This window comes from Microtus pennsylvanicus, chromosome 3, assembly GCF_037038515.1.
Source record: "Microtus pennsylvanicus isolate mMicPen1 chromosome 3, mMicPen1.hap1, whole genome shotgun sequence".
NCBI lineage: Eukaryota > Metazoa > Chordata > Mammalia > Rodentia > Cricetidae > Microtus > Microtus pennsylvanicus.
The window spans coordinates 3,881,515-3,902,217 of NC_134581.1; the positions used below are offsets into that span (position 1 = coordinate 3,881,515).

Sequence of the window (20,703 nt, forward strand, 5' to 3'; positions counted from 1 at the left end):
AGGGAGGGAGTGGACAGTCACCTGACCCTGACAACAGGGAGGGAGTGGACAGTCACCCGACCCTGACAACAGGGAGGGAGTGGACAGTCACCCGACCCTGACAACAGGGAGGGAGTGGACAGTCACCCGACCCTGACAACAGGGAGGGAGTGGACAGTCACCCGACCCTGACAACAGGGAGGGAGTGGACAGTCACCCGACCCTGACAACAGGGAGGGAGTGGACAGTCACCCGACCCTGACAAGCAGGAGGGAGTGGGCAGTCACCCGACCCTGACAACAGGGAGGGAGTGGACAGTCACCCGACCCTGACAAGCAGGAGGGAGTGGGCAGTCACCCGACCCTGACAACAGCGAGGGAGTGGGCAGACACCCGACCCTGACAACAGGGAGGGAGTGGACAGTCACCTGACCCTGACAAGCAGGAGGGAGTGGGCAGTCACCCGACCCTGACAACAGCGAGGGAGTGGGCAGTCACCCGACCCTGACAACAGGGAGGGAGTGGGCAGTCACCTGACCCTGACAAGCAGGAGGGAGTGGGCAGTCACCCGACCCTGACAACAGGGAGGGAGTGGACAGTCACCCGACCCTGACAACAGGGAGGGAGTGGACAGTCACCTGACCCTGACAACAGGGAGGGAGTGGACAGTCACCCGACCCTGACAAGCGGGAGGGAGTGGACAGTCACCTGACCCTGACAACAGGGAGGGAGTGGGCAGTCACCTGACCCTGACAACAGGGAGGGAGTGGGCAGTCACCTGACCCTGACAACAGGGAGGGAGTGGACAGTCACCTGACCCTGACAACAGGGAGGGAGTGGGCAGTCACCCGACCCTGACAACAGCGAGGGAGTGGGCAGTCACCCGACCCTTACAACAGGGAGGGAGTGGGCAGTCACCCGACCCTGACAACAGGGAGGGAGTGGGCAGTCACCCGACCCTGACAACAGCGAGGGAGTGGGCAGTCATCCGACCCTGGCACCAGTCAGACTGGTACGGCTAAGGAAGACCTGGGGTTTCCCCCAGTTAGATGTCTCAGACTCGAGCACTGATGAGCGGAGATTACCAACAATATTAGCAAAGCTCAAGAAGGCATTATATTCCATTCATGGTTGACCAACAGGAAGGGCTTCACCCATCAGCACTGTGCAGTGTGAACCGGACAACTGGCTCTTGTTTTGCTGAGAGCCTGCCTGACAAACTGCTCTAGCCTTTGCAAGGTATGTGCACCGGGTCTACTTGGCATAGTCTGCAACTGATAATCTAAGGCAGATGTTCACATGAGGGTGTTTAAAGCAAAATATATGAAGTAGAAAGTTTTGGAAAATCATTGACTCACAAGAAAAGAAAAACAACTGGAAATGCCCATGAGAATCCACCCTGAGGGCCTCGTGAGATGACCAAACTCTTAGCGCACTGGATAAGGAAGAGTTCCTTTGTCTGGGTTGTGAGAATAGCCGGGAGGAATGGGCTCTGAGTAGGCTTAGGAAAGATGAGAACGTTTCCCTATGCCAGTGTAAGGTCAGACACTCTCACGGGGACACAGAAAGACCCGGAAGACGTGAGGTGCAGAGAATGGTTTGGTGTCATCAGGAGAATAAGGCTCAGAATGATAGCACAGGGCTCAGAGGGAAGGAGAAACTGTCTGAGTTAGACTGTAGAGTCAAACAGCACCCGAGGGCGAGGAGCTCTCCCCAGCGAAGCATCCTGCTGCCACTTACACGGCGAAGCTCTTCTTTCCAAGGCTGAAAAGTTATCATGACTCATGTCTGGTTCCCACATGAAAACATAAGAATTAGTTCATGATGACTTGGGCCCACATTCTGCAGAGATGGATTGAGGACCCGCTGTGTGCTAAATCCTGTACTGGCCACTGGGGAGTAAAGGGGAAGAGTATTCTTCTGCATTTATTGATTGATTAATCAATTGATTGACTGATTGTGTGCAGGCACGTGGGTATTCACATGTCTCAGCACACATGTGGAGATCAGAAAACCCCTGTAGGAGTCAGTTTCCCCGTTCTACGTCTAGGTTCTGAGGATCCAACTCAGGTCACCAGGCTTAGTGGCAAGCACCTTTACCTGCTGAGCTATCTTGTAGGTCCAAGATTCTTAATACATTTTTAGAGAATAATTAGGACCTAGAATGCTAGATGCAACCAAATTTACACCAAGAAAACAGCTCCACAAATGAGTATAACCAAAACCAAACCATTATAGGAAGCTAAAATAGCAGCCGCCCGTACCCCTCAAGTTCCCATCTGGCAAGTGCACCAGCCAGTTTCCATGTTAAAATGGTGTTTGGCAAACAGCCTTACACAACCTTGCCAAATCTTCTTCTAAAATTATGTGCGCAGACCCACAAAAGGATGGTACTCTCCCATGCCAAAAGACAACAGGAATCAGCTTGTTGTCAGCAAAAGAAGGAGAATCTTTCATTAAACACAAAACCCATAACAAGGGGCAGGAAACTAGGCAGGTAGATCCAGCTGTTCTCTTCCTTGTAAGTAGAATAATTTTTGGTTTCTTCTCTTCAGTACCCCAAATCTTGGTTCAGAAATGGCAGATGAATGCATGCCACAAAACAAGAAGCAATCAAACAAGCAGAACGCAGAGCCAACTCTTATACATCTGAGAATAAGTCTTACTTTCAATTCCCTCATGTGCTACATAGAAATTAAATTAATTATGTGCCTATGTGTGGGTATGTGCATGTGGGTGCAGTGCCTGTGGTGGCCAGAAGAGGGCATCAGATTCCATGCAGGAGTTGCAGGCAGTTGTGAGCCACTATGTGGGTGTTGGGAACTGAACCTGGGTCCTGCACAAGAGCAATAAGCACCCTTAACTGCTGAGCTTTGTTGCCAGGCTGTACCCAACCATTCTTAGAAGCTGACAGTGAGCTCAACAAGTCAGTGGATGGAGGGAATTCAGTTCTTACGGACAGGAGTCATGGTCTTAGAAATCATATAACAAATGCTAAGCCAACTCAAAATTAAGACATATATTAATGTGATTAACAACATTAATAGATTATGGAAGAAAAACCAGCCAGGCATGGGGCCTCACACATAGAATCGCAGCACTTGGGAGGCCAAAGCTGAAGGATTGCAATGAGTTAAGGTCAGCCTGAGCTACTTAGTGAGTTCCAGGCCACCTGGGCTCCAAAGTGAGCCAACCACTGAGAGGCAGACCCCACTGAACCACTGAGCTGCAGACCAGACTGTGAACCACTGAGCGGCAGACCCCACTGAACCACTGAGAGACAGACCCCACTGAACCACTGAGCGGCAGACCCCATTGAACCACTGAGAGACAGACCCCACTGAACCACTGAGAGGCAGACCCCACTGAACCACTGAGCCACAGAGCTAACTGTGAACCACTGAGAGGCAGACCCCACTGAACCACTGAGAGACAGACCCCACTGAACCACTGAGAGGCAGACCCCACTGAACCACTGAGAGGCAGACCCCACTGAACCACTGAGCCACAGAGCTAACTGTGAACCACTGAGAGGCAGACCCCACTGAACCACTGAGCCGCAGACCTGACTGTGAACCACTGAGAGGCAGACCCCATTGAACCACTGAGCGGCAGATCCACTGAACCACTGAGAGGCAGACCCCACTGAACCACTGAGAGGCAGGCGTAACTGTGAACCACTGAGCGGCAGACCTGACTGTGAACCACTGGAGCAGGTCACCAAGGACAGAAAGATCCCAGATCCTGTTACTGCACAGAGAGCAGAGACAGCCATCACTGCAACAAGACAGGAGAAAAGAATGGGCATAAATGAGCATAAAGATGGAAGGGAAAAGACTGAAGTGTTGCTGGGCTCAGCGGAGTGCTCTAAATTCCAGTGACTTAGGAGACTGGAGGTAGAGCGAGTTCAAGGCCCAGCTGAGCAACTTAATGAGGTTCTGTCTCAGAATGGAGGAGGGCCAGGGAGGAAGAGGAGGAGGGGGAAGAGGGGGATAGCTCTGTGGTAGGGTACTTACTAGTACGAATGAGATAATCATTTGTAGATAATCAGAATAGCTAAGAACACCACATGAATGACTAGCAGAATTAACAGAAGATCCATTAGAGTATTAAGTTATCAGAGATCAAGTCAGCACCATCCTACAGTGGGAGTTAATCTGAACACTGTAATGGATAATGAAATTCTCACTTACAGCATCATTAAAATGTAAATTAAAAACTACTTAACAAGGAAAGTATGAGGCTTTGAACAAAAGTGTAAAACTTTAAAAGTGCCATACAATCCTGGATGGAAAAGCTTGATATTACAAAGACTTAAATTATTCCTAAGTATATGCATACATTCAGCACAACCCAATAAAATTTGTGTTTTTTTCAAATTGAACAGATTTTTAAGAAGCCAATTATATGAGTAAAGGGTTGAGAGATGCCAAGAGAGTTTTAGAAAAATGATGTAAGTATCAACTAAAACGACACGGGGGAAGAAGGGACTGGGACACGGACACATACATACATACACACACACACACACACACATATCACACATTCACACGCATGCGCAACTGTCCACCAGACAGCAACATGTACTGTAAGGAATTCATAATGAAAACAGTAGATTTGTACAGGAAGGGAACAAAGAAAAGAGACACATGGTAATAAAATAAACTCCATACATATTGAAGAAGGCATCTCATGCCAGCAGACACATGGTGGATGACTTAACGATGTGGGAACAAATGAACGATTTGAAAAATGCCAGCTCTTACTTCACACTCAGAAAAGCAAAGTCTATGTGAGTCAATACAAACCTGTAAAGCATCATGAAAAAGTGGGAAAAGAAAGATGTATAAGCTTGAGAATTTATGGCATTAAATAATAAAATGATAAAGGAGACGACCGGCAGGGTCTCCTGTAGTCCAGGCTGGCCTTGAACTCACTCACTAAGTAGCTGAGATGACCTTGCACCTTTGATTATCAATTGCTGGATTGCAGGCGTGTGTCACTGCATCTCTTATGTGCGGTGCTGGGAGTCGAACCCAGTGCCTTAAGTAAGCTAGGCTACCACCCTGCCAAATACCCAGCCCCAACATTGTTACTGAGAAAAAAACCACCACAATAAAAGATAAACAGTTGAGGAAGATGGTAGATAAAATATATAAATGCATTTTTTACATAAGGAGAAATGGGAACAGGTTTAAAATCAGGGAAGAAGCAATTTCAGTGGAAACTATGCAAATGCTGACTAAAAAGATTGTTTTCTCACATAGAATTGGCAGAAATTGAACAGACGAACAAGGACATTGTTGATGACATGTGCAAAACACACCCATACACCGTCATGGCTATGTAGAGAGCTGTGAGGTCTGACAGCTTAATTTGACAAGTCTTTAAATTTACACGGCGACATTCCATGCGACTGTCTGAAGCCTGGAAACATGGACCAAATCTTTAAATGCCCATCGCTTTGGGGAAGGAGGAACAGTGGCATCCTGAGTGGAGTGTGGAAGCCACGTGGGCCACTCGAAAGCACTGAGCACCGTGGCTTAGAATTGTCCGGCACTGCACTCACAGTTCACACACACACACACACACACACACACACGCACGCACGCACGCACACACACCTAATTTTAAAAAATTAAGAAAATCTTTCCAAAAGACTAGACTAATGATCTGAAGTCTCTGCCCCCTAGCACGGGGATCACAAGCCTGCACCACCATGCCTGAGTTTTACATGTGTTCTGGGGACGAGACTCGGTCCTTGTGCTTGCAAAGGAAGCTCTTTACCAACTAAGCCATCTCCCAACTCCCGGTCTTTATTTTTCTATAGTGTATTCCTTATTGTCTGTACTCTGGGTGGGCTGATCCCCTGCCCTGGAAACACTAGCTCTCTGAAATCTTTGGCACTTAGAACGCCCAGATTGTTGTGTGCCAACCCCCTTGGTGCCACTCATGGCTGGGAATTAAACTCGAAGAAGACGGGCAACATGATACAAACACAGACAGACTTGCTGGGCTGCAGCTTTAAGTGTCCTGTACGCACATGAACACAATGATGGCTATACTGGAAAGTCATCTGTCAACCTGACACAAGCTAAAGTCATCTGAGAGCGGAAAACCAGGATTAAGAAAATTCCTCCACAAGATTGGGCTGTAAAGCGTTTTCTTAATCAGTGACTGAAGTTAGAGGTCCCAGACCATTGTAGGTGGTGCCATCTCTGGGCTGGTGGTCCTGGGTCTATACGAAAGCAGACTGAGCAAGCTGTGGGAAACAGCACCCTCCATGGTCTCTGCGTCAGCTCCTGCCTCCAGGTTCCTGCCTGGAGGAATTCCTACCCTGACTTCCTTTGATGACATGGAATCATTAGGTAAATTAACCCTTTCCTCTCCGTGTTCAGAGTGTTTCATCACAGGTATAGACACCCTAAAAAAATGACCTCACACAAAATACACCTATGGTCATTTTCGGGATCCAACACTGAATTGGATTTTATTTTTATTTTATTTAATTCTAATTTATGTTTTGTGTAACTATTCGTCTGTATGCTGCTCACTGTTGCTGGTGCCCTTAGTACTCAGAAAGGGGACATCAGATTTTCTGGAACTGGAGCTACAGGCACCTGTGAGCAGCCTGATGTGGGTGCTGGGAACCGAATTCGGGTCCTCTTTAAAAGCCATCTCTTCACCCTGTCTGTTTTCTGAGACAGGGGTGGAGGCATCTCACCACGTACCCCAGGCTAGACTGGTACTGAATATGTAGTGCAGGCTAGTCCCTAATATATGATCCTCTTGCCATAGCCTTTGGAGCACTGGGATTATGCTGTGGGAGATGCTCTTGTACACTGTAAAGATTTGTCACTCGTATTGGTTAATAAAATGCTGATTGGCCAGTAGCCAGGCAGGAAGTATAGGCGGGCGACCTGACTAGGAGAATTCTGGGAGGAGGAAAGGCTCAGTCTGCAGTCGCCACCCAGACACAGAGGAAGCAAGATGAGAAAGCTGCACTGAGAAAAGGTACCAAGCCACAGGGCTACACATAGATAAGAATTATGGGTTAATTTAAGTTGTAAGAGCTAGTTCATAGTAAGATTAAGCTAATAAGTCAAACATTTTATAACTAATATAAGCCTCTGTGTGTTTCTTGGGACTAAATAGCTGCAGGACCAGGCGGGACAGAAACTTCCATCTACAGGATTATGGGCACGTGCCACCATGCCTGGCAGGAAATGCCATAAGTAGGCTTTAATACTTGTACATTATAGTACTCCCATTTGCTTTGTCTTTTATTTATTTATATACGTCTAAAGTAACAGTTTAAATATGTAATTTTTATTTTATTTCCTTCCTGGCTTGGGGTGGACTGAGAACTGCCTTATGAAAAGAAACGGAAGGTTTGGACCTCTGGCAGCGCAGCAGCAGCTCCACCTAGTGGGGATGAGAGGGTACTGCTATTTGCTCAAGGTCCCTCCTAGGGGAGGATGGATGTGAAGTGTGCTGTTCCCTTCTCACCTTCTCCTTGGCCTCTGCCTTCTCCCTGCCTGGTGCTGTCCTGCTTGGTTTTATCTTGTCAACTTGACACAGGCTAGAGTCAGCTGGGAAGAGGGAATTTCGGTTGAGAAAACGCCTCCCTAGATTGGCCTGTGGGCAAGGCTATGGTGCATTTTTTTTTTTTTTTGACTGATGACCGATGAGTGAGGGCCCGGTTCACTGGGCCACTCCTGGGCCAGTGGTCCTGGGTCGTGTAAGAAAGCAGTGTGAGCGGTCCATGAGGAGCAAGGCAGTAAGCAGCATCCCGCCACAATCTCCTGCTTGCTCCAGTTGAGTTCCTGTCCTGACTTTCCCCGTGTGACCTCAGAGCCCCTCCCCAAGTTGCTTCTGGTCATGGTGTTTCATCACAGCAATGGAAACCCAAACAAAGACAGGTGCCTTGCACAGGTAGAAGCTTGGGCATGGAGTTTGCAGCCACTTTGTGGTAAACCGGAAGCCCCTGGAGCCCCATTTTGAATGCAACGATTAGGAATGCTCCTTAGGTATGTATCTTGCCTTGCTTTTTCCTTAGTTTTTAAAATGTAATAATTAACTAGTTTGTGTGTGTATGTGTGCATGTTCATGTGTGTGAAGTGCATGTGTGTATGAACATGTAGTGGCCAGAGATTAACCTCAGACATCATTCCTCAGGAACAATCCACCTTGTTTTTGAGACAAGGTTCCGCACTGACAGGGGCTCACCACATAGGCTAGGCGGGCCAGTTGGTGACTACGAGGATTCTCCTGTCTCTGTCTCCATGGCACTGGGATGACCAGTATGCAGCCATGCTTGGCTTTCTACGTGGGTGGGGGTCGAACTTGGGTCTTCAAGCTTACACAGCAGGCCCTTTACCAACTGAGCCATCTCCCCAGCCCTGCCCTGGCCCTCTCTCATGCTCACTTTCTCTTCTTCCTGTCTACTATGAACTGAAGAAGCCCCTCTACCCTCTGCCCTTGCCGTCAACATGGTCTGCTCAAGCCCAGGAGACACAGCACCTGTGACAGAAGCCTCTAGTACCGTGAGCCCAAACGAAAACTCTCTCAGGATGTGTTCTACCAGGTGTTTGTTCATAGTGACTAGAAAGATCTAAGACAAAGACAGAGCCACAGAGGGTTGATGTGACCTGGCTCGGGCCCTTGACTGCTCGGTAGCAAAGTCAATAGAATTTTAGACAGTAGATCCCAAACCAGGCTTTCCAGACCACCACATATGAAGAACGGCCATTCTACTTCAAAGTGTGTGTGTGCTGGCAGGTGAAATTTCCTTACCTGATGTGTGTGCAGACCCTGTGGATGGGAACCAGGCAAAGACAGCCCCCTGTTCGGCTCCTCTGGGCCCACTCGGGCCCTTCTCCACCTCCTGGCCCTGCGGTCTGCAGTGTGGAGGGTCTCTTCTGAATCGCTACTGTCAGAAGTCTCTCCGCAGATTGCCTGGGGGTTGAAATTCACATCCAGCTCTCCCTGGAGGCGCAAATTCTCTGCTGCGGGGTTCTTGGGGGCCTTCCTCTGCAGCCAAGTCAGCCTGGCCCGGCGTCCAGCTTCCCGAGACGAGCTGGTGGAGGAAGTCTCTGAATCGGAGCCCATGGCCTCAGGGTTTGAGGGAGAGGTGGCTGAGGGACCTTGGCCAGAACACTGTGTAGGCTGAGGCTGGGATTGCTTGGCTCTGCCCTGGGACAGCGGGCACAGCTTACTCAAGGCCTCACTGTAGTCAAAGTCTTCCTCACTGTCGGAACCTAACTCGTCATAGGCCGACGTCACACTGGACGCCACCTCCAGGGCCTGAAAGGTACCACTCTTGGGTTTGGCCAGCAGGCGGCTTGGAGGCCGTGTACCATCATCCTTCAAGGCCATCCAGTTTCCATCAGGGCTCTGCAAAACTGGGGCCAGATCTGTGCGGGAGAAAGGAGAGAGAAACCAGAGGGGGTCCATTACCACTGACGGAGCAATCTGGGCAGCACATCATCTCCCATGACCGGCTCCCTGTGAGTTTGCAGAGCAACCACCTTTAGGAAGAGCAGGAGGGCGCACCCAGCTCACAGGAGGCTGAGTGTTCAGCCATAGATGGGTTGCTATCATTGATATCAACTTCTCCCATTCAAGGCTCAGGGAACATGGACAAGGAGAAAAAGACTTTGAGATGGGGGATGGGGAGGAGAGCTGTGGAACACTGACTCACAGCCGTGGTGACCTGCATGAGACCTGCACGGTATGGAGCTAGTCCAGTATGGGTGGGGGAGGGGCTCACGGGGGAGGAGTTATCAGCAGCCAATGGCTGCAGAGGGAGGCAGAGTTGCCTGTCTTTGGAGATGTGGACCCTAGTAGGTTGCTGATGTCCCAGGACCAGTTGAACTCAGGACGATAATATGACATGAAATTGGAAGAAAATGGGTTGAGGGGTCCTGGGGATAGCTGGGAGGAGGTCCTGGAGGTGTATATAATCAAAATACACTGTGTGCATATATAAAAATTTTAAAGAGTGAAATACTATTAAAACAAAAAGAGTTCTCAGGGACCCTCGGGGGCTTCACAGATGGAGTGAGACGTGGGGTCACGGTCCCTTTTCAGGCCACCCGAGTGCCGCCCTGCCCTGGTCTGAGGCTGACAGAAGAGATGGAGAGAGCTGTAGCTGCCTGCTGAAGTTCTTGTTCTCCAACACTGGCCATGGGTTTCTCCCTTAGGTCCTCAGTTTCCCCTCACTGATAAGGGATAATTCTACCCTGCCCTGAGGACTTTCACAGATGTCATTGCCAGTCTCACTAGACGGGCACGAAGCCTAGGATTTATTAACCAGGGTTTTGGAGAGGCCCTGAGGCTGGGTGGGACTGGTATTTCTTGTCTCAGAGGCAGGAACGAAAGCATAGCAGCAGAAGCAGCTCTCCCCTTGCATCCTCTCTCCACTCCATGGCAGAAACCCAGACAGAGAGCAAGCAAGATGTGACTGCCTCGCTGAAAAAGGTACCAAGCCATGTGGCTAACACAGAATCACAATAGCCTGTCATTCCAGTTCCAGGGGATCTGATGCCCTCTCCAGGTCTCCATGGGTACTCCATGCACGGGCACATATATGCATAAAACACCAAAAATAAGAAATAAATAATGTTAGAAAAGAGAATTTCAAAAGAACCAAGGGTTTAGGCTGAATCCTGGATACAAGGTTACTACCAGAAAGTTACATCTCAGAGAGTGCCTCAGCCTGTTTCCTGGCCTGTCAGTGGGGTTAGAGGGACCCAGAATTGCCTTCTGTAGGACATCATGACATGGACTATGAAGCCCACGGAACATGGTGCTGGATGCACCAAGCACTCTCCGCTTCTCTCATCTGTCTATTGAGTTGGATTACTAAGTGGGTTCTAAGCCTGGGTGGTGGACCACACACACCCACTCCACAGTCATGCACACAGAAAGCAGATGCGTGTGCCGTTGTCGTTATTCACTGTTGCATGTGCTCCTCTGTGACGCAAAGGGGTCTCAGCCAGAGCTGTGAGTGCAGGCTGAGCGGCCGGGGGAGCCAGGAAAGGGGCACGGCTAACTTCCCATCTCAGATCCTGTGATCTGCACCCACAGTTGCAGCCGGCACCGTCAGAGCACTCTCTGAACCTCTGGCTGCCAGCACTTCTAATTTTTCAGCTGAACCATAACCTAAGTTCAAGACCTGTGTTGTGTGCCCTAGGCCGGGGCTGGAAGGCTTGGGAATCGCCCCTTGCTGGGAGCGTGCCTCCACTCATAGCTGGGGGGCTGGGGGGCTAAGCGTCCACCTCCCTTGCCCGATTGGCAGGGGGTAGCTCCACAGCTCCAGCTACCCCTGTGATAAGCATCTGGACCGTAAGACATCCACTGCTTGCCTTTCCTTTCCCATCTCTTGTCCGTCTGTCCTTGTGCATTTTCTGGGCTCAAGTCCCAGGTGAATCATAAGCCCCTAGGTGCCCACATTAGACTCCGCCTCTGGTAGAAGCCACAGTCACTCAGAAGATGCAAAGTCCAGTAGGACCCAGGAAGAGCGTGCTCCAGAGGGTGGGAAAGCTACCAAGTTTGCATTCTGGGCGGGGCCTTGGCATGAACTGTGATGCTTCCCCTAGCCCAAGACAGAACAGCAGAGGAGGAGCCTTCCCCCACAACGTCCCACTGCCCAGGTCCGGACAGACAGAAATGTGGTACTTGTCCTCCAATACACAATATATAACGGGATTAGCATCAACCTGTTGATGGCTCTGGGGACAGAGAGCAGAGGGAGAGAAGGGGGGACAGAATGAGGAAAGAAAGGAGAAAGAAGGGACAGGAAAAAGGAAGAGGCAGGGGAGAGAGAGGAAAGAGGGAGACAAGCAGAGGTCATGAGCATGCTGGGTATCCGAATGGTGTGTCTAGGAATGAAAAGCATTTAAAAACCAAAACCATAAAACTACACCGATAAAGTGCTGGGCTGTCATCTGAGTGTTGCAGCTGCACAGTCTCCATGTATCAGCTGCTCCACCCCTCAGCTGCTTTACCCATCAGCTGCTCCACCCACCAGCTACTCCACCCATCAGCTGCTCCACCTACCAGGTATTCCACCCATCAGCTGCTCCACCCCTCAGCTGCTCTACCCATCAGCTGCTCCACCCACCAGGTACTCCAACCATTAGCTGCTTCACCCCTCAGCTGCTCCACTCATCAGCTACTCCACCCATCAGCTACTCCACTCAGCAGCTGCTCCACCATCAGCTATTCCATCCATCAGCTACTCCACCCATCAGCTATTCCAGCCATCAGCTGATCCACCCATCAGCTACTCCACCCATCAGCTACACACCAGGCACTGGAGGATTCACAGGGATGGGATCTCTCCTGGGAAATCTTCAGATGAACAGATATTAAGCATTTCTGAGTCTTTGCACTGGGCTGATTTTGCTCATAGGTAGGCTGTTGGTTAGTTATAGAGGGGAAATGACAGCCAGTTTTTAAAAGTTTACTTCTAGGGTAGCCAGCTTTCTGTTATGCATTTTTGCCGAGCTACAAGCAGGTTGAGAACACCACTGACAGTTGGTCCACAGGACAACATGTGGGTCTGCCTTCTGCTGCATGCATGCATTCACCCGGTGAGGAATAGACCTGTGCTGGAGGGAACAAGCCCCCCAAGTGTGGGGCTCCGTGGCCCCTGGCTTCTATTTACATGACCACGACCATTGTGTGAGAGCTTAGGAAAGTAATTGAGTCTAGGTAAGACCCAACAGCTTTATGAAGGGCCATGCGTTACAGACGTCGATGTGAGTTTCAGTCCCTTAGGAAGAGGCAGATCATTCCAGAAGCAAGCAGGAAGAGCATAGACACAGCAGACCAGAGTGCCACCCCTTAGGATAGACAAGATAACTGCCTCGCAAGGACCCTTTCACGGCCACACATACACACACCACACACGCGCGCGCGCACACACACACACGCACACACACACGGATGTGCCTACAAACACAACACACACACACACACGACACACACATGTGCGTGCGCACTCGGCAAAAGGCCACGCAATAGCTGGCAAGTCTGCAAACGGCACTTGTGAAACCCATTTGGAGCCAGGGAGCAATGGCATACACCTATAATCTCAGCATTTGAGTGGTGGATGGAAGCCAGAGGATCAGGTGTTCAAGGTCATCTTTGGCTTTGTAGGGAGGTGGGGGCCAGCCTGGGCGCTACAAGGTCTTATCTCATCAAAACAATACAAGCAACAACAACAACAAGGACAACAACAATAAACCATTACTTGCTCCATCCAGCCCGTCCATGCTCTTCCAGCTGGGCAAAGCTGACTCCTCCAGGAGATGCTGGCCATGGTCCCTGGCCTGCCTTGGTGCAGCCTCCGCTGAACAGGTCTTCAGAGCGTCGTCTGTAGTGAAGGAGTATGCAGACTGAGACCGCTGTGGAAAGAGAGATGTGTGAGCTTTCAGCACAGTCCTAGGACGAGGGCCTCTAGCTCAGCAGTGAGCATGGTCCAGCGAGCAGAGGTGAGGCTGTCTTCCACAGCCAGGCTAGGAGCCGCAGATCAGCACCGATGTTTGCTTTGAACACAGTAGGCTGAGGAGGGAAAGGACACTTCACATAACCACTGAAAGCATCCATGAAGACAGGGACCTTGGGACCCTTGAGCACACCATCTCCCAGCTGGTTGCTGTGACACCCCCACACCCTCCTATCCCAGTGACAAATGCTCTTTTTGCCTCTCCCAGCAGAGGGGAGAGCAAAGGAGACGTGGTGTGCTCTCTCAGAGATACACAAGCAGGACGTGGCAGGATCTGGGCGGAACACGGGAGCCCTGTGCTTGAATGTCATTTCTGCCACGGCCTTGGCCAACAATCTGGAAACTCCCTTTTCCTCTAAGCTCACTGTGCATTTCAGGGTAAATGACAGCTTCGAAACTGTCCAAGGGCTGGGGAGATGGCTCAGCCAGAGAAGTGTTTGCTTTGTAAGCATGAAAGCCCATGTCAAACCCCCAGAACCCACGCTGAAAACCAGGTATGGCCAACTGAGGTGGTGTACACACATCCATCCTGTGCCCCAAGGTCCTGCTCATAGGGGAGTTAAGCAGACATGCATCACAGGGCATGCAGCCACACTGCATCCAGGCAGGACGCAGGAGGTGCATTCTTGTCACCAGAATCCAGGACAGTTCTGGTGACGTAACTCAACAATATAGGGCAGGGTGGTCAAGGAGTTATCTCATTTTGCCAAATCCTTCGCAGGAAGTTAAGAGGCCTCAGAATCACTGCAATGAAAACTTGTTCCAACAGGTGGCGCGGTAGCGCTTGCGTGCCTACCAGGAAGTGCTGGGATGACTTGAGCAGTTGGCTTTCTCCTTACTCTGACTCACTCCTGCCGTCCCTGGTCTCTGCTTTTCTTCCCTTCTTACCCACACAAGGGTCTGTGGGAGAAGCCAGCTTGGAGAGAGCTGGGAGGGCCCGGGGAGGCTCTGGACCCCCGGCTCATGAATGTTCACGTTACTGACACACAGAAGATGGAGAGATTTGAGCCGTCAGGCACCGCCTCTCTACTCTGGAGGCGGTAGCTAAGAAGTGGTCAAAGTCATCTCCTCTTGCACCTGGGAACCCAGGGGTCTTTTTAACTATTCAAAGACTCTATTTTCCTCAATGTAAGGGTCTCAATCCTGCACTGGTGTGAGAAAGCAGGTTCTCCGTGAGCTGGGGAAGATGGCTTGCTTTGCAAGTACGAAGACCTGAGTTCGATTCCCAGCACCCACATATAAAAGCTGGATGCAGACAGGCAAACATAATCCCAGCACTGGGAAAGTGGAGACAGAAGGGTCCCTGAGGCTGGCACCTGACTTGTCTGAACTGGTGAATTCCAGACCAGAGGCAGACCCCATTTCAAAAAACCAAGGTGGACCAAGCTGGAGGAAAGACACCTGAACTTGACCTCTGACCTCCACATGCACACCTGCACACAAGTGCACACACACATGCAGCCCATGAACATCTTTATCTTTTCTAAGTTGGTCTCCACGTAAAAACTCCCCAGCAACCTGTGCTTTCCCTCAGCTTCTTGCTCTCCTGTATCCCACGTGCTCCCCCTCCACACTCCCTGCTCTCCGCTGGGACCTGGGTAGCACTCTCAACTCCAGATGGCAAAATGTGCCTCACCCTTTCCCGTGGGAGAACGGCTCTAATCCACACACAGGCATGCAGAGAGTGTGGGGGGAGGCAGCGCTGTGCCGACTCACCCAGAGGGTGGCACGTGCTCGCTGTCGTCCTGGAGGGGCTGTGGTCTCCTCATCCTCGGCCTTCACACCGCCACTCTGGGGCTGTGGCCACTCCGGCCCCTCTTCCTCTGCTTGTGGCTCTGCTTTGCTCTTCTGCTTTCTTATAATCTGGGGAAACAGGGACATATCACTGAGGAGGCTTCAGGAGGCTAAGTACCCTTTCCCAGTCACTGAGGAGGCTTCTGGAGGCTAAGTACCACGACGGGGTCATCTTCAGGATGCTTTCCCATACACCCAGGAACTTAGTCCAGCAGCTTGCTTCAGATCCCCCTCGACGGCCTACAGCTCCTGTGGTTGACAAGGGCAGCCACCCTTCTCCATCTGCAGGGGAATCAGCCTCCCTCACAGCAGATTCCTCACGGCACCGACAGGGCTGGGGAAAGTGCCAGTCGTGCAAACATTGAGATCAAAATTTGCTCCCCAGAACCCTCGTGAAGAGCTGGTGGGTAGCTCACAGATGTCATTCTAGCACCAGGGAGGCAGAGACAGGAAGATGTCTGAGGCTCACTGGTCAGCTGACCTAGCCTAATCTGTGGGTCCCAGGTCCCAGTGAGAGACCATATATCAAAAATCAAGAGTGCTGGAGCTTGAGGAATGATTGTCGTAGGTGGACATAACATGGTATAGTGTTTGCTTAGAGAAACTATGAATCTCCTGTATCCATCAGGACATCTTCAAATCACGTACAGCACCTGATAGATGTGTTATTAAGATAGTTGCTGGGCTCACTGTTTGGGGAACAATTGTGAGAGAAAAGCCCACATGTTAGTAAAAATGTAGATGTCATGGGTATACTGTGTGGTACCAGGCAGGCGATGCTCAAAGGGCAGGAATAGGAAAAAACAGGCTTCGGGAGGTGGCAGAAGATCAGTGGTTAAGCTAGCATGCTTTCTTGTTTGTGTGGACTCAGCCTACTGCTTGGTCCAGCAAGTTCAAGCTGTCCTTTTTGGAACCTTCTGGAATTCCTTTCCCTACATGTTTTAGATCCTTGGTTGAATGAACCTGTATATAAGGGGCCCGTGGCTATCAATGGCTGATTGTGGTATCTTTCTGACGTTCCCGGGTTCTCTATGTAAGTGACTCTCACTCCACCCTAGACTCTGTGCTGGGGACTACAGAGGAATTCTGGGAGATGCACACTGCCATTCTCCGCATTTGATAGGAGAGAATGCAGGACCAGCGAGACTCATGTGTCAGCTAAAGCTGCACAGCACACAGGCCTGGTGCCTTTGGCTGTGGGTCTTCATTTGGCTGCGGGTCTTGACTGGAGGAAGCATCTGGAAGGTTCAAGGAGAGGCAGACACCCAGGTCCCTTTTTGCCCTCAGCTGTGCTGGCACAGCCATGTGCAGTTAGTGGGCCCATGGGTATAGATTCCTCTGGGCCCCTAATGTCTACAGATGGGGCAGCCGAGAATGTGACCAAGGTGGAATTCTTCAGTGGGTATCTGTTCACATGTTTGTGTGTGCACACATGTGCAGAGGTCAGAAGTCAACCTTGGGTACTCTCCTTGGTCTCTGTCCTTTCTTTATTTTCAAACAGGGTCTCATATTAAACCTGCATTTTGCCTACTGGGCTAAGCTGGCTGCCCAGTGAACCCCAGGGACCCACATTATCCTGGGATGAAAAGCACAAGCCACTCAGGGTGTGCGGTGAGCATTTTACTGAAGTGAGTGGTCTCCCAGCCCTCAGTGGACTTTCAGATGACCAAGTCATGAGAAGGGCAGTCATGAATGAAGGTGCCTGCTGAGGCAGAGAGGTGGCCCAATCAAGGCACTCCTCCCATTTCTAGGGTGAGATCAGCTGTATTTGTCTATGGGCTTTCAGGACTCTCCTCCGTGCCCCCCGCAGGGCTGGCCAGCGCCGTCTCCTACCTCCTACCTTCTAACGCTCTACATCGGGCTCCAGGGGAGACTATCTGTTAGCTTAGCTCCCAGGTTTCCAGCTGCAGGTGGAGCTATCCCTGCCCTTGACCCAGGATTGGGCAACACCTCTGGGTGCCCTCAGGAGGGAGGTGTCCTTGCCGTGTGAACGGGGTTTGAGTCTCTGTGGCTGAGAGCAAAGGCTGAAGTTTATCAAGATACTTTACTGAAAATCCTTCTCAGGGGTCTCTATAGTCTTCCCGTCCATGGGAAATATTCCCTTCTCTGGCCTCTGCCCTGAGTTCTGCCAAGGGTCTGATGCTCTGGCCACACAAAAGTGAGGAAGGCGAGAGAAGCAGACAGAGTGGACTCTCTGGCTTGCTTCCTTCTGCTCTAACTCTGGTCAGGGTATCAGCCAATGGGTCCATCCCGAGTTTGCCCTCCAGCTCTCCAGCCCCTGGCCTGGACCCCGTGACCATCTGAATTGCCCTACCCTCTGCAGGATGGTGGTGGCTAGTTCCTCAGTCAGCTCTTCTTTGTGGTCCCGCAGGTAGCTGGCCTCGTTCTGCTTGTCCTGCGGAGGAAGGAGAATGGAGAATGCAGGGTCATTGTCACAGCGGTCCTGGCAGCAGTACAAAGGAGGCCACACACGCCTTGCTGAGGCTGGAGTGATGTGGACTCCTGGCCATCTGCACTTGCTCGTGACAGTCAGTCTGCTCCCACTTGCTACCCCGTCCTGGGCCCACCATAGGAAGGAGGTCCTACCAGGCTGTCCCCGTGGGATTCTGCTTTGGAAATAGCTTCCTCAATGGCTTCTTCTGCCACTCGTAGGGCGACAGCCAAGGTGTCCACCATGCTGTGTCCTAGGACGGGAAAGAATACAGAACGGGTCACAGATGCCACATGCTTACAATCCTGGGGTTCCGGGACACACTCGAGCTGCTCAGGATGGAACATGAGCCCACTGTCCTCGGCATCCACCTCACCACCGCCTCCACCATCACCCGCGTCCCACGCCATCTGTCTCCCTCTCCCATCTCTGCCTTCTGGTATCCTTCTGTGTAAGCGAGACGGTTCTGGAGGCTGTCAGAAAGTAAGGTCTCTTTGTCCACACTCTCAGACAGCATACATTCTCACTCCCATTTGGTACACTCCACCATGGTGATAACATGGGTAGAAATTATTAAATGCCCCAAAGACACTGGGCTACGAACATGGCTTACAGCAAACCCTGGGGCCATAGACCACTATTGATGACTGAGCAGAAGCACGTGCTGGGGTCCAGCTGAGGGTTCCACATCTCTAATCATGACAGTTAATCCAGTCAGGGGCCGTGTGGTCAGAGAGCTGCACGCCTGTAGTCACTGTGGTAATTCACATGGCACAGAGGGATCTGTGACCACTGGCTGGGTCATTTGCCCAAGGTTACACAAGGAGACAGCATGTTACTATTGCCATCCAGTACTACTGAGAAAGGCTTTGCAGAGTAAAATGAAGGCGGGACAATGATCTTTTAAAATAGCACAACAGTGTGTGTGCATGTGTGTGTGTGCGTGGATACATGTGTGTGCATGAAGAGGTCAGAGGTCAATTCCCAGAACTGTCCTCTATTTTTTGAGCTAGGGCCTCTGGCTGGACCTGCACTCAGGGATTCAGCTGGAACAGCTAGTGAGTGAGGATCAGCATCCTCCTGCCTCCACCTCCTGAACTGGGATAGAAAGTTCATGCTACCGCACTCAGTCTTTTACGTGGGTGATGGAGATATCCAGCCTGGGGAAAGGACTAAAAATAATTTTTAAAATATTACAAATTATTACATTGAAAATTATAGTGTGTATGTGTGTGTTGTGTGTGTGTCTGTCTCTCTGTGTATGTGTCTGTGTGTGTGTGCCTGTCTCTCTCTGTGCCACAGCATGTGTGTGGCACCCAAAGGATAATTTATGGGAGTCAGTTTTCTTCTTCCCATGTGGTCCCAGGGTTGAACTCAGGTCATCAGGCTTGGCTGTAGGCATCACTACCTGCTGAGCCATCTCACCAGTCCTGAGGTAAGGTTTTATTTTTAGTATATATTAATAGGACAAAACACTAGATGGTGTTGTGACATGTACCCAATGTACTCTCATCACTGCACTTTCAAGGAACAGGCTCGCACATACTCAGCCAGCATGACCGAGCACACAGAGCAGGCTCGCACATTCTCAGCTAGCATGACCGAGCACACAGAGCAGGCTCGCACATTCTCAGCCAGCATGACCGAGCACACAGAGCAGGCTCGCACATTCTCAGCCAGCATGACCGAGCACACAGAGCAGGCTCGCACATTCTCAGATAGCATGACCGAGCACAAAGAGCAGGCTCGCACATGACCGAGCACACAGAGCAGGCTCGCACATGACCGAGCACACAGAGCAGGCTCGCACATTCTCAGATAGCATGACCGAGCACACAGAGCAGGCTCGCACATTCTCAGCCAGCATGACCGAGCACACAGAGCAGGCTCGCACATTCTCAGCCAGCATGACCGAGCACACAGAGCAGGCTCGCACATACTCAGCCAGCATGACCGAGCACACAGAGCAGGCTCGCACATTCTCAGCTAGCATGACCGAGCACACAGAGCAGGCTCGCACATTCTCAGCCAGCATGACCGAGCACACAGAGCAGGCTCGCACATTCTCAGCCAGCATGACCGAGCACAAGAGCAGGCTCGCACATTCTCAGATAGCATGACCGAGCACACAGAGCAGGCTCGCACATGACCGAGCACACAGAGCAGGCTCGCACAAGACCGAGCACACAGAGCAGGCTCGCACATTCTCAGATAGCATGACCGAGCACACAGAGCAGGCTCGCACATTCTCAGCCAGCATGACCGAGCACACAGAGCAGGCTCGCACATTCTCAGCCAGCATGACCGAGCACACAGAGCAGGCTCGCACATACTCAGCCAGCATGACCGAGCACACAGAGCAGGCTCACACATTCTCAGCCAGCATGACCGAGCACACAGAGCAGGCTCTCACATTCTCAGATAGCATGACCGAGCACACAGAGCAGGCTCGCACATTCTCAGATAGCATGACCGAGCACACAGAGCATGCTGGCACATTCTCAGATAGCATGACCGAGCACACAGGGCAGGCTCGCACATACTCAGCTAGCATGACCGAGCACACAGAGCAGGCTCGTACATTCTCAGATAGCACGACGGAGCATGACCGAGCCCACAGAGCAGGCTCGCACATACTCAGCCAGCATGACCGAGCTCACAGAGCAGACTCTCACATTCTCAGATAGCATGACCGAGCACACAGAGCAGGCTGGCACATTCTCAGATAGCGTGACCGAGCACACAGAGCAGGCTCGCACATTCTCAGATAGCATGACCGAGCACACAGAGCAGGCTCGCACATTCTCAGATAGCATGACCGAGCACACAGAGCAGGCTCTCACATTCTCAGATAGCATGACCGAGCACACAGAGCAGGCTCGCACATACTCAGATAGCATGACCGAGCACACAGAGCAGGCTCGCACATGACCGAGCACACAGAGCAGGCTCGCACATTCTCAGCCAGCATGACCGAGCACACA

General features: G+C 51.1%; 1 protein-coding gene across 2 annotated transcripts in view; it reads right to left on the bottom strand.

The window, feature by feature from the left end:
* Positions 1–20,703, bottom strand: part of Myrip (myosin VIIA and Rab interacting protein) — a 189,117-nt gene that overhangs the window by 34,276 nt on the left and 134,138 nt on the right. For both annotated transcript variants that reach the window (XM_075964134.1, XM_075964135.1), the window contains 5 exons: positions 17,875–17,972; positions 17,603–17,683; positions 15,211–15,357; positions 13,240–13,393; positions 8,775–9,394 (listed from right to left, as the gene is read on the bottom strand). In XM_075964134.1, coding sequence (XP_075820249.1) covers positions 8,775–9,394; positions 13,240–13,393; positions 15,211–15,357; positions 17,603–17,683; positions 17,875–17,972 — 1,100 coding nt within the window. The remainder of the gene's footprint in view (positions 1–8,774; positions 9,395–13,239; positions 13,394–15,210; positions 15,358–17,602; positions 17,684–17,874; positions 17,973–20,703) is intronic.